General features: G+C 51.6%; 1 protein-coding gene across 1 annotated transcript; it reads right to left on the bottom strand.

The window, feature by feature from the left end:
- Positions 1 to 1,449: 1,449 nt before the first annotated feature.
- AQP5 (aquaporin 5) lies at positions 1,450 to 5,278 on the bottom strand. Its single transcript, XM_030037978.2, has 4 exons — positions 4,813 to 5,278; positions 3,234 to 3,398; positions 2,883 to 2,966; positions 1,450 to 2,297 (listed from the first exon to the last, which is right to left on the bottom strand). The coding sequence occupies exons 1-4, from the start codon at positions 5,173 to 5,175 to the stop codon at positions 2,112 to 2,114; spliced, it is 798 nt and encodes a 265-aa protein (XP_029893838.1). The 5' UTR covers positions 5,176 to 5,278; the 3' UTR covers positions 1,450 to 2,111.
- Between the last annotated feature and the right edge of the window lie 6,401 nt (positions 5,279 to 11,679).

Raw genomic sequence — 11,679 nt, 5'->3', positions numbered from 1 at the left:
CGTGGGATGCTGCGGTGGCCCCCGATTCCCACTCCGGGATGGGGTGTGGGGTATGCTGGGACTCCTGGATCCCTTCCCGGGTGCGAGGGTGGATGGGGTTTAGAGCAGCAAAGCAAGGGGGATGCCCAGGATCCCCTGTTCTGGGGAGGTTGGAATGCACCCTTTGGGTGCATCTTCAGGGTCGAGGGGTGCAGTGGAAGGAGACTGGGATGCAGCTTTTGGGGACGCTGACCTGCCCCAGCCCCGTGCTTCACTGGGGGTCGCTCTGAGAGGGGTGTCTCTGGGATCTGGAGGTGCTTTAATGTGTGTCTGTAGAGCATCTCCCATGCCACATGTGATCGTGCTGCCCTTTCCCAATGAGAAAGGGGCTTAATATTCTTTCCCCCTTACAAAAGGGGAAACTGAGGCACCGAAGTGTTGTAGCTCTCAGCCCATGCCTGAGGTGGGGTGATCTGTGAGTGTTAAGACAGGGCACAGGATTTCATTTTTAGCTTCCTAGCTCTGCTGCTGATTTGTGTGACCCAAACTAAGGGCTTTTCCACCTCCTTTTCTCCTCCTGCTTGTCACCAACCTCTCCTGTTGAGAACTGTGGGGGGGCACAGGAAAATCAGAGACAAGGGTCTGCTGCTACCCAGGCTCATGCAGTGCCACAGCCTGGATTGCAAATCTGCTTAGGTATGCTAAAATACAGGTGATGCTGCCTATCCTCCCTGGTATTGCCATGCAAAGGTGGCATAACCTGTCTGATTGGGATCAAGCTGCATCTGGGATGGGGGAGCTCCCAGGCAAGCATCTCCCACCTCCTTGGGGGTCCACGCTCAGCAGAAGCACCATCTTTGCAGCAAGAAGAGGGGCTGCGATGGCGGAGCTTTGCATGGGGCTGCATTTAGGGAGCCGGTGGGAGGGACGGCTGGGACGGTGCCAGCACTCAGTATCCCCATGCCCAGGTTGGGAGCGAGGTGCTTTGGCAGAGGGTTGTGGCAGAACTGGAAGAGCAGGGCTGCAGCAGAAGGTCAGGGCGAAGGTGTGGGTTTGGCACCCAGCGAGGGGGCTGGGGAGTGTTGTGGGTCACTTTTTTGAGGGCACCTGTGGAAGTGTCTGGGAGAACTGGTATGGCAGAAAGCCGTGCCTGAGTCAAACCGGCAAAGAGCGTGAAGGATTGTTGCTGGTTCCTCCCAGCTCATGCCAGCCTCGGAGATGGGCTTCACAGTGCCCTGGACTTGGCACCCTGTCGTGAGGTACATCCTGCTCTTGCCCCACTCCAACACCAGTGCCAGTTTATCCTTCTCAGGATTAATGACTATCAACTCCCAAACCATCTGCTCGTGGTACCAGCTGCCATGGGATTTGGGGTCCCAGCACTTGCTCTTGCCCTGGCTCTTTGGGATGGCTTTGCATCCAGGTTAATCCATTTTTGCTCCTAAAATTTGATATCCAAGCAGATTTGTGCCCATGACTTTTTTACAATTTCCTTTATTCACAATAAATAATATACTATATTACAAAGATCTCAACACAAAATCAAAAAAATCACGGGTTTTTTTTCTGCAGCCATGAATAAATAGAACTCACCAGCACCAGTTAATGCATGAAAGAGCATCTATGAGCAGCGTGGGCCCTGTGGCAGAAAGCAAGCTGGGGATTTTGCTGCACCCACATGCCCAAAGCGGTCATTCTTCTTTGCTGGTATCTACATGGTATTTCCCTCCCCTGGGCAATCAGATGCAGGGGTGAAATCCTGTGTGTGCCAGAACGTGCGGTCTCAGGCCTCTGAAAATTGTGCAAAACTCGCACCTAGGAGGGCAGGGATGCAGCTGAGCGGGTGTAAAACCACAGCTGAGAGGCTGCCCTGGGCTGAGACTCCTTTGCTGGGCTTAGCTGGCTGCAGTTAAGCTAGGAGAGGTTCTAGCGCTCGCATTCACATAGAGGGATTATATACACAGACACTTCAATACTCCTTTCTTTCTTAATCACAGATGGTCTTTGAGTTATAAGACTTTTGCTTAAGAGTCTACTGTAGCTGGATGTGTTCATTGTCTGGCTTTGGTGCACACATGAGCCCATGTGTGGGGCTTCCTCCCCTCCTTTTGCTTGGCTTTTTCCAACTGTTCCTACGGTGGAGTCAACTCCATGGACTTCTTCCTCTCTTCTCTCTGCTCTTCCCACTCCTCCTCTGACTCATAGGTGCCCTTGATGATGGCAATCCTATCTGACATGTTCATGCAGTAGGGGACGAGGATGTAGAAGTAGAGCAGAGAGGCCAAGCAAGCCCCGAGGATGGGTCCAACCCAGAACACCTAGAAAGCAACAAGGGAGAGGGTGAGAGCAGGTCTTGGGGGCTGGTGCACCAGGTCCAGGCATCACAGCGGCATCCCTTGCTGCTCCGCATCTCCTAGCCCATGGAGAGATACAAATACAGTTTCCTGTAGACTTCTTGGGCTGAAATCCCCTCAACCGTTGCTTGCTGAAGACATCAAGCTCCTTATGAGTGCAAAGATGTGGTGTCCTGGAAAGGAGGCACCAAGCTTGCTCTGCAAGGCTGGGTCTGAGCTTGCAGGCAGTGCTGGGCGAGCCTAGGCTGGGCTTCTCTGTGGGTTTTGTTGACTTCGGATGATGCCCTAGCTCAGCATGCACCATTGCATGAGGGGTTTATGCTTGTCCCCTTGCTGGCTCTGTGCCATGGGGATAACTTTTTCCCCACGCATCAAGGGGGACAACCTTTCTTGTTCTCCAGCCCCCTTTTATCCTTTCGGGCCTGGGATGGGCTCTGAAACACCCAGCCCTGTAATCACCATGGCAATCGCTGCCCTCTCCCCTCGTTGCCGGCATCTGGCCCTGGCAGCTTCTTGGCCAGCCCGTCCTGGCATGCTGCTGATGCTCACCCAATGTGCTGGGCTGAACTTCCTCACGATGACCGCAGGCCCAAAGGACCGGGCTGGATTCATGGAGCAGCCAGTGAAGTAGATCTGTCAGTGTGGAAAGGAGACTGGGTTAAGATGCATCATATTGCTTAGCAGATACGAGCAGCTTTTCAGGAGCAGGGACCAAAATGGCCCCTGGTGCTGTCTCTCTTGCAGAGAGGTGGAGGTCCACACATCATCATGGAGAAGGAGCCCCGATATGTCCCGTGCTGGCTCTCCCAACGCAGCTCCCTCTGGGACCAACCGCACGAGAGTATTTTGGGGACCCCTGTCCTAGCAGGACCCTCTGCCCTGTCCTTCCTGGACACTCACCCCCACCAAGTGGCCTACAGCAACGGAGAGGCCAATGGACAGTGCTGGGGAGCCCACGTTGCCATTCCTCCGGTTGTCCGTGGACGCAAAGATGCACGCGGCCAGCTGGAAGGTGAGGATGATCTCCACCACAAGGGCTTGGCCTGGGGTCGTGTTGTTGTTGAGCTGCGAACCATTGAAAGCAACAATAATTAACCACCCCTGGGGCTAAGCATCACCAGGAGGGCTCTTAGGTGCTTTGCTGGTGGATTTGGGTTGCAAAGCCATGCACGAGAAGCCCCCCCTCAGGTCCCCTGCCCAGCCCTGGGGCACGAGGTGCCGTGCTGGCCACTGCTTGGGCTCACTGCTCCTTTCCCTGAAAGGGAAGAAATGATCTTTCTTTGTGTTTAATGCTCCAAAATCTGTCTCTCCCCTGGGGCTCTCCATATCTCTCTCTGCTTGCTTGTCTCTGCAGCACTTAGTGCTTTCCCACCAAATCCCATGCTGATTTGTCCCTTTTTTCCCCCCTTGATCCTTGCAAGCTGTCGTATCCTGACTCTTCTCCCCTCCACTTTGTGCAGCACCTCCCCAGGAGGCTGGGGAGCAGCCAGCAGCCACTGCGGAGGGGTGTGGGATGAAGGGTGAGGGTTGGGATGAAGGCTGGGGTGCAGCCATGGGGGTAAGACAGGCTGTTGTTGTCCCAGTACCTCTGTGCTAACCACTGGGGACTGTCAGATGGACTCGACCCCACTGGGCATGGGAAGGGCAAAGCAACTCAAGCCATCACAGCCTGTTTTTTTTTTTTAGCTAAAGCTGACTGGTTTGGGACATGGAGCATATGGGAGTAAGATGCATAGCAGCACCTCACCCTAGCGATTGAACCCTCTGCAACGTGCCTGTGCTGCTCTGAGGGGTCCAAACCTGGCCGTGGTTGGAGCAGTAGCTCCACCGCTCCCATTTCAGGTGGTTTCCTAGCACTTCCCCAAGGGTTTGAGACATGCTTCTCGTCCCCGCTTATCTCAGAGGGTTCCACTGTCTCCCCTCCTCCTCCAAGAGCAGCCCCTGCCGCTCACAGCCGCTCCGCACCCTCCCGTGTATTGCTCCTTCTTCAGCTCTTCTCCACCACCTCTCTCCATCCACCTCCATTTCCCAGCTTCCCCCAGTGCACTGGTTACAGTGGGCTTCTGCTCCCCCTGCCCATACTGGTGTGACTGTGCTCTGCTCCTTGCCCTCCCCCTCTGTCCTGGCGCAGCTCCTATCCCAGCACTGATCTCCAGGTGGAGAGGCTGCAGTCAAGAACATCTCAATGGTGCGGGTGACTCACTCAGGCCCTTAGGATAAAGGAAGCACTTATTAAAGGAGGAAAAAAACATACCATTCATTACCCCACACAATAAAGCTGTCATGTCAATACTCTGCTGGCTATGTCGGTGTTTGCTCCTATCCCATTCCCATCCCTCTGTGCACGCAGGATGATGTGCCAAGACCAACCATCCTTACGGATTTGGCTCTCCGGGTTGGCGCTGGCACCAGCTCCTTGCTCAGAGGGAAAGGAAAGCCCGCACGGCAAGGTGAACTATCTCCAGGTAGGGAGACTTACCGCGTTGATGGCCAGGTTGCCACGGGTATTGACCGGTGTCACGCCATAGAGGATGCCAGCCCCGGCGATGGCCCCGACCAGTTGGGCGATCACGTAGAAGAGTGTCCGGAGGAAGGAGATCTGGTTCCCGACAAAGAAGGCGATGGTCACCGCTGGGTTGATGTGGGCTCCACTGATGTGGCCAAACGCCTGCACCAACGTACCGATGGCCAGGCCAAATGCCAGCGCAATCTGAAGGATGCTGGGGAGGGCGGACGGCCACTTCAGGGCTGAGCCGAGGCCGATGAAGACGAAGATGAGCGTGGAGATAAACTCAACAAAGACGGATCGAACAAAGGCCAGGGTTAATATTTCCTTCTTCATGGTGGGAGCGGGTGGAGGGCGGCTAGGAAGGAAGAAAGTTTAGGTTTCCTCTGTCTCCAGGCTCTTCTGTCTGCACCCAGTTGTAGGGCCATACCTATCTATATATGCAAGAGCAGCAGGGAGCTGTGTTACAAGGCGGTGGGTGGAGCCAGGGAATTAGCCAGTCCTCCCAAATTATCATGTGAAACTGGAAAAGTTTCCATCTGAAAATAACTTCGGAGCCTCTTGGTGAACCAGTGACTCAGATATTGGTGGCATTTCTTTCTCCTTCCCTCTGCAAACAAAGAGCCCCTATAGGGTGTCTCTGTGGTCGTTAGATAACGCAGTTGCATAACGATGCTATGCTCCCTCCTCTGCTTTTCCCTTTTACTACCTCTCGCCAGGTTTTGAGTGTTTCGTTAGCAGGGGTGTAGTTAATATTGCCTTCCTCCGTGTACTTGCAGACTGGAGAGGACTGTATTTTTGTTTGAAACGTCTTGTTGCTGGTGTCAGGCTGGAGGAGCTCTCCTGGGGCCGGGCTCCCAGTGCATTCAATTTACACGGGATGTTGAAATGTAAAGAAAAGTTAAGCACCTGGAGCTGCTCCCAGGCTGTCAAGACAGCTCAAGTCCAGGAAACAAGTGGCTTGCAATTGTCCTGCAATTGCAGGAGCAGGGCAGGGTTTGGGGCATGCTTTGCCTAGCCGGGGAGCCCTAGAGAAACCGGGGCTTCTTCGAGGTGCCTGCACGGAGGCTGAATGCCATGGCGTAGATTGGATAAAGCAGGCTGATCGCTGCGGAGCCTGGCTGTGGACCTCTTTGCTGCCTTTCTGCTTTGCTGCTCCTTACAGAGCATCTGGTGTGGGTTGGCAGTTGGGGGGTGCTTGCTGCCTGTAGCCAGGGAGGGTATATGCTACCCCTGTCATCTCGGGTCTTTTTCTTTTCTTTTTGCCTTTCAAGCTATTGCTCAATGAGGTCAATGATTTTGCTCTTGGGAATGCCAGCATAAAGCCACAGGCTTTGCATGGACACGGGCCATGTTTACACGTCTCCTTTCATGTTCCCATGGTGCTGCTTTCCATCCTAAATCTGTCCAGCTGCAAATCCTTGGTTGGCAGGGAGCGGAGGGGGGAGGCTTTCAGCTCTGTGCAACACAGAGCTGTTGGGGACTGAGGTTTTGGGGCAGAAAAAGGCTCCGGTGACACTTAACAATGAATTCTTGGTTTCCTCGTAGTCCTTGCAGCCTTGTGCCAGGATTTTTTTTTTTTTTTGAAACGGGTTTGGGTGCCAGATCTGCTCTCCTTGCTTGGTTGATTGCATCTTGCCTTTCTCAAGTGATGCCACCTCTCCATGCCTAATGCAGCGAGCCCAGGCTGGGGTTATTTATCCGTGGCTGCCACGCGTCTCTGCAGAAGCGGTCACACTCTGGCACGTGGTGAGCAAAGCTCTACATGCAGGAGATTGGTAAAATCATTTAAATCCCTCTTTAAATTTAAAAAGCACTAAAAAATTGCATTCACTGCTGCCTTCTGGTGGGTGCAGTCAGACTTGCACAAATCCTGTGGGGTCAAAGGCTAGGAGGGCTTCCTCTTCAGAGCAAGAAGAGGGGAATTCTTCCTCCAGAGCCAAAAATAAATGAGCCTTTCTCCTCCAGCCATACCCAAAGTCCTGAGCTCAGCAAACAGACCCAGAGAGTCTCGAGGGACTGAGGATCCGTTACAGTGTTAATTCCTGATAATGGTTTTCTCCTGGTTCTGCTGATCCCGGGGAAGATTGCAGACTTAAAGACCAGATCTGTTATCCTAGAAACACCTGGTCCGTTGGCGTGTTTTGGTGAAAGTTTTGCAAGCTGGTATTTCAAGACACCCTGGCCAGATTCCAGCTGGAGTAATTGCTTGCTACTTCCCTTAAGCCGTGTCTGTGGCTCCAGCTGCATCAAATGCTCCTTGTTCCCATCCTCCAAACCCTTTTGCAATGTGCCCGCCACAGATCTCCCTCGGAGGTGGCTGCATTTACTGGCAGCTCCTCCGCCACACGCCTCGCTTTAGCTGAAAAGCAGTGTTGAGACGAAAGACGCTCTCCCAGGTTCCCAACTGTGGGTAATAACCTCCTAGCAAAATCTTCCAGCTGACTAGGAGATATAATCAAATAAGGCTGGAAATGATGGGGAAAACTTCCGGAGAGAAACAAGAGGTTTCTCTAACAACATGCCATTCAAAACCTATTTTCCCGAGGCTGTTTGCTAGACTTTCCTCACTGGGGCTTGGCTTCTCTGATGTCTAACCACGTTGGGCAGGGGTTGGGAAGGCTCCTTTTCCTCTCCCTAGCTGCATGCCCTCCAAGGAGCTTGTACGAACTGAAAGTGCCTTTGATGTGTCAAATTGAACTGAATTGGGCAAGACCTTGAGAAGGCATTATGCAGGTCCCTGCTGACAGACGGACACCTACGTGGTGGGGTCACGCATGCCTTATTTCACCCCTAGGCTTTTGGAGGAAAGAAGACGAGGAGGCTTTTTGCAAGGAGGACAGGTTTAATCGTCTCCCTCCTTCTCCTCCTCCTCCTCTTCTTCGCTGGTGTCGGCAGACAAACACAACCAAAAATCGCCTGCATCTACCACTCAATCGCGGGGCCACGTGGCTTGGGATGATGTGCTGGAGGGGGATAGGGACCCAAGCCAACTGCTGGGTTGGGGTGCAGGGCACCTGGGTGGGAGGAAGGCAGCTGGTGCCTCATCCTTGCCCAGGGCCCTCCTGAGGCTCTGCCTCACCCATGGAGGCGTGTGTGTTATTAACTGAATACGTGTGTTGGTCCCTGTCGTCCCCAGTTTGCTGATTTCATTTTCTGAGCCCGCACGGGGCTGCTATTAATTTGTCATTTCCATGGCAGCCCAGATTTCTGATGAGTTCAACTCCATGTTGGACCTCAAAGCCTGGCAGATGGTATTGCAGGCAGCCAAGTTCAGATTATAAATGCTGCTGAGACCCAGACCAGCCAGGTTTTTGTTTTTCCTCCCTCACCTGGCTCTGTATCTTGACCAAGGACCTTAAAACTGGCACAATGATACCAGCAGGAATAATAATAGTAACAGGAGACAACTAGTTCTGCTGGAATCTGTGATTAGTTGGGATTAGATGGCCAGAGGAGAAAGTTTGGTTTAGTTTGTTTTAAGGAGAAAGGATGTTTCTTGCTGGCTCAGCTTTGGGAGTTTGCAGCAAGCCATTGATAGGGAAAAAAATAATATACACTGGGAATTAAAAGTAGAGCAAGAAGTAGCAAACTTTTCCGTCCTCATCCTGAGTTCTGGGGCTGCTTCTTGCTGTGGTGGTAGGGAAAGTGGTGGGATTAGCACAAAGCCTCACCACTTTCTAGGGCAAGGTGATGTCTCTGTACAGGTGTTTCAGACAGGGCTTTCAAGGATTTCTCTTATCTAACCCACCATCTGCTTGCGCTGTCTTTAAAGGCGAGGGATTACTCTGCTGGCCTGAGGCTGATGATGTTTCCACCTCCTCCAGCCCAGGAGCTACGAGGCTTTTGCTTCCCCTGGTAACTTGACCCAGCTTTGGAGCAACCCCCCCCTCCGCAGGGAGACTGAGTTTGCCTTCGGGGATGTCTCCATGCCCATGTCCCAACGCTTCGGCTTGAGAAGCTGGTTCTGAAGCTGTCCTCCAGCCCTTGGTGGCTGCTGTGCTGAGCTGGGTGGTCACAGTGACCTGTGAGCCTGTAAACAGGGATGATGCTATTTAAATGCTGAATAGTGTTAATGTTTAATAACAGCATTGCTCTGCTCTTTGCTTAGAAATTACTTGATGGTGTCTAAGGCGTACAAGTGGATGCAAATGCTTTGGGGCTGGTCTGCAGTGGAAATGCCAGCATCCTTAATAATTAATTTGCACTGAAATCATCATTAAATCATCACATGGGGATAATAATGTGTATCAGGGAAAGCAAAGGGCTGGTTAGAAAAAAGATCTGTATGAGATCACACAGTGAGAAAGCTGGGCTTGAAACCCTGGTGTCCTGATTTTCAGGTCTAGCCCTTTCCAGCAAAACCACCTGCATCAGCAACATTAAGAGGCTTCATTTCTGCTCATCTAGATAAATACTTTGAATTCTTATTGGCCAGCAGCCGTTTATCAGTGTCCTCAGGATTCAGACAGAGCTGTGTTTGGGTCAGTGGTGTTTTTCCTCTTGAGATGTGTTTGCCGTGGAAATGTCTTCTTCGCCCGTGCAGTCTCCTTTCAAGATTGCAAGGAGCACGCTTGGGAACAAATGCTGAAATGATGTGGGGAGAGAGCTGCCACCGGGAAAGCAATCTTCCCCTCTTTCCCTTGGCAATGCCATCCTGCTGTGCGTGCTGCTGGGACGGGAGGGCACAGAGCTGGCTGGAGAGCAGCGGCCAGCTCTGGGGTGAGAGGTGGTTGAGTTGCATCAAGGCAGAGGGGGACTGAAAGCACAACCAGGCTCCAAAGCACCTATAAATGCCGTAAAGAACATAACAGAGAGGAATCTGGAAACTCTTAAAAGCCTAAATTCTCACATAATCACCTGGCTCCAAGAGCCCAAGACTTTGCAAAGCAAAATATTGGTGACAACATGTGAACAGCTGATTACCCTGGTGAACTGGAAAATCAGTTTTTCGCCCCATTCTGCCTCTGATACACAGAGCAAATGCATCAAGAAATTTCTCAACTTAAAGATTTAGGTAGTATGTACTGATTAGGATTTAAAGAGAGTTGTGGTGGTAGCATCCCTTGTTGCATCAGATCTGGAGCTAAAGATTCTTGCACTGAGTCGTCTCTGGAGAAATGTGGGCTTTTCTTTAGGTTGTTTGTATTCCTGGAAAATCAGACTGAAAATTGAAGAAGAGCCTCTGGTCTTGCACCCAGACCCTTTGACAGACTCTTGTGAAACGGGACTTGCTGCAAGCCTTGAAGATACAGAACTAGCTGGGGGGTTTGGCTTCCCCCATGGAGGACCAGCCACCTTCTGAGAAGGTCTGTGGTCCTTTCCCAGACTACACCTGGCCCTACCTCCTCCTCTTGCTCTCCTGGATGGATTTAGCCTCCCGGCCCCTCCTCAAGGAAAACATGCTTGGGAAATACTTCTACAAACATAAATAGATCCATAGAAGTAATGATGTGCCTGCATCCTAGGTAGGTCATGCCATTGCAAGGCAGGTACTAGATGGGAGCTGAATCTGGAGGGTTTGTACACAGTCAGGCCAAGAAATTCAGAGCAGAAAACTCAGCTCTGATCTCCAAGGTTTCAAGCTGGGCTGTGCTCTTTTCCTCTCCGTCCTACAAGTGTGAGCCTTTCTCTACAGGAGTGAAGCGGTTTGCCCTGCACTGTGTTTTCCAAAATACTGGTGGGTTTGGTGTTATCCAAGCCAGGTTGATTTTCTTTCCATTTTCTCCTAGGTAAGGTACTGCACTTTCCCCACTTGCAGCCGCGTGTTGGAGAAGCAATTTAGGTGCTGGATTTGAGGTCTGTGCTCTTGGGACAGACTGTCTCAGCTTTCTTTGGAGCAGAGATTTGGATGCCTTCAGATTGCTTTCACCCACCTCTATACAAGGTAAAAACTCAGTAGGTAAGTGTTGCAATCCTCCAGTTTAAATGCTGAAACAAGGGAATGTCTTGCTACTAACTGCAAGACGCCTGTAAAAGGCATCAGTATGCATTTCATGACGTCAGTGACGAATGGCTGATGTTGAAGGCACGGGAGCGTGCAGAAAGGGAGACTTCCTTCCCTTGAAAACACAATAATACTTTTCAAAACAACATTTTGCCCATCTCTATCACCTTTTGCCTCTGTCCCTCCTCCCCTGGGTAGGGTCGGCGTGTTGGGAAACATTGTGGTGTCTTGGTTTGCCACCACGCTGCGGAGCACTTCCCGGGATGTTGGTCCCAGCAGCCTCTCCAGATCTCCAGGTCTTGAGACATCGACAGTGTTTGGGCTGTGTAGTTTTGGACCCCTGGAGACCCAGTGGGATGAAAAGCTCACCGGACCTGGGTGGATGAATTGTCTTAGGGAACCATGTGACTGTGCCCTGGGTGACAACACAGTGGTTCAAAAGGTATTTCTGTAAAATCACATCTTTCTTCTGAAGACATACAGTATTTTGGCATTTAATTGGTATCTCAAAGCAACACGATGGGCTGAAAATGGCAGCCAAGCAGCAAAGTCAAGGAAAGGCATCTGGGCGTGTCTTGAATTTTCACAGCACCCTGAAGAACCTATAGTGCTTTGCAGAATGACCACCCCAAACCTGATAATGCTGAGGACCTCCAGAACTCAGAGGTGGGACAGCGGGAGGTGAAGGAAAGCCTCACGGTCTCAAGTGACGGCAGGCCATAAGAAGCAATGTGGTCTGAGACACATTGTACAGTGATTTTCATTTTGATTTCATGGTCATACTATTTATCACAGATCCATGACAAAGCTAATAAAGGTTAATATGTGGTGCAATATATATTGCAGACCTTTATTGTGTAGTCTTGAGCTCATGGATAGGCATGGCTGGGTGG

This window comes from Aquila chrysaetos, chromosome 15, assembly GCF_900496995.4.
Source record: "Aquila chrysaetos chrysaetos chromosome 15, bAquChr1.4, whole genome shotgun sequence".
NCBI classification, from domain to species: domain Eukaryota; kingdom Metazoa; phylum Chordata; class Aves; order Accipitriformes; family Accipitridae; genus Aquila; species Aquila chrysaetos.
Note: the sequence above shows the minus strand (reverse complement) of the source record. Positions and strands in the feature narration are given on the sequence as shown.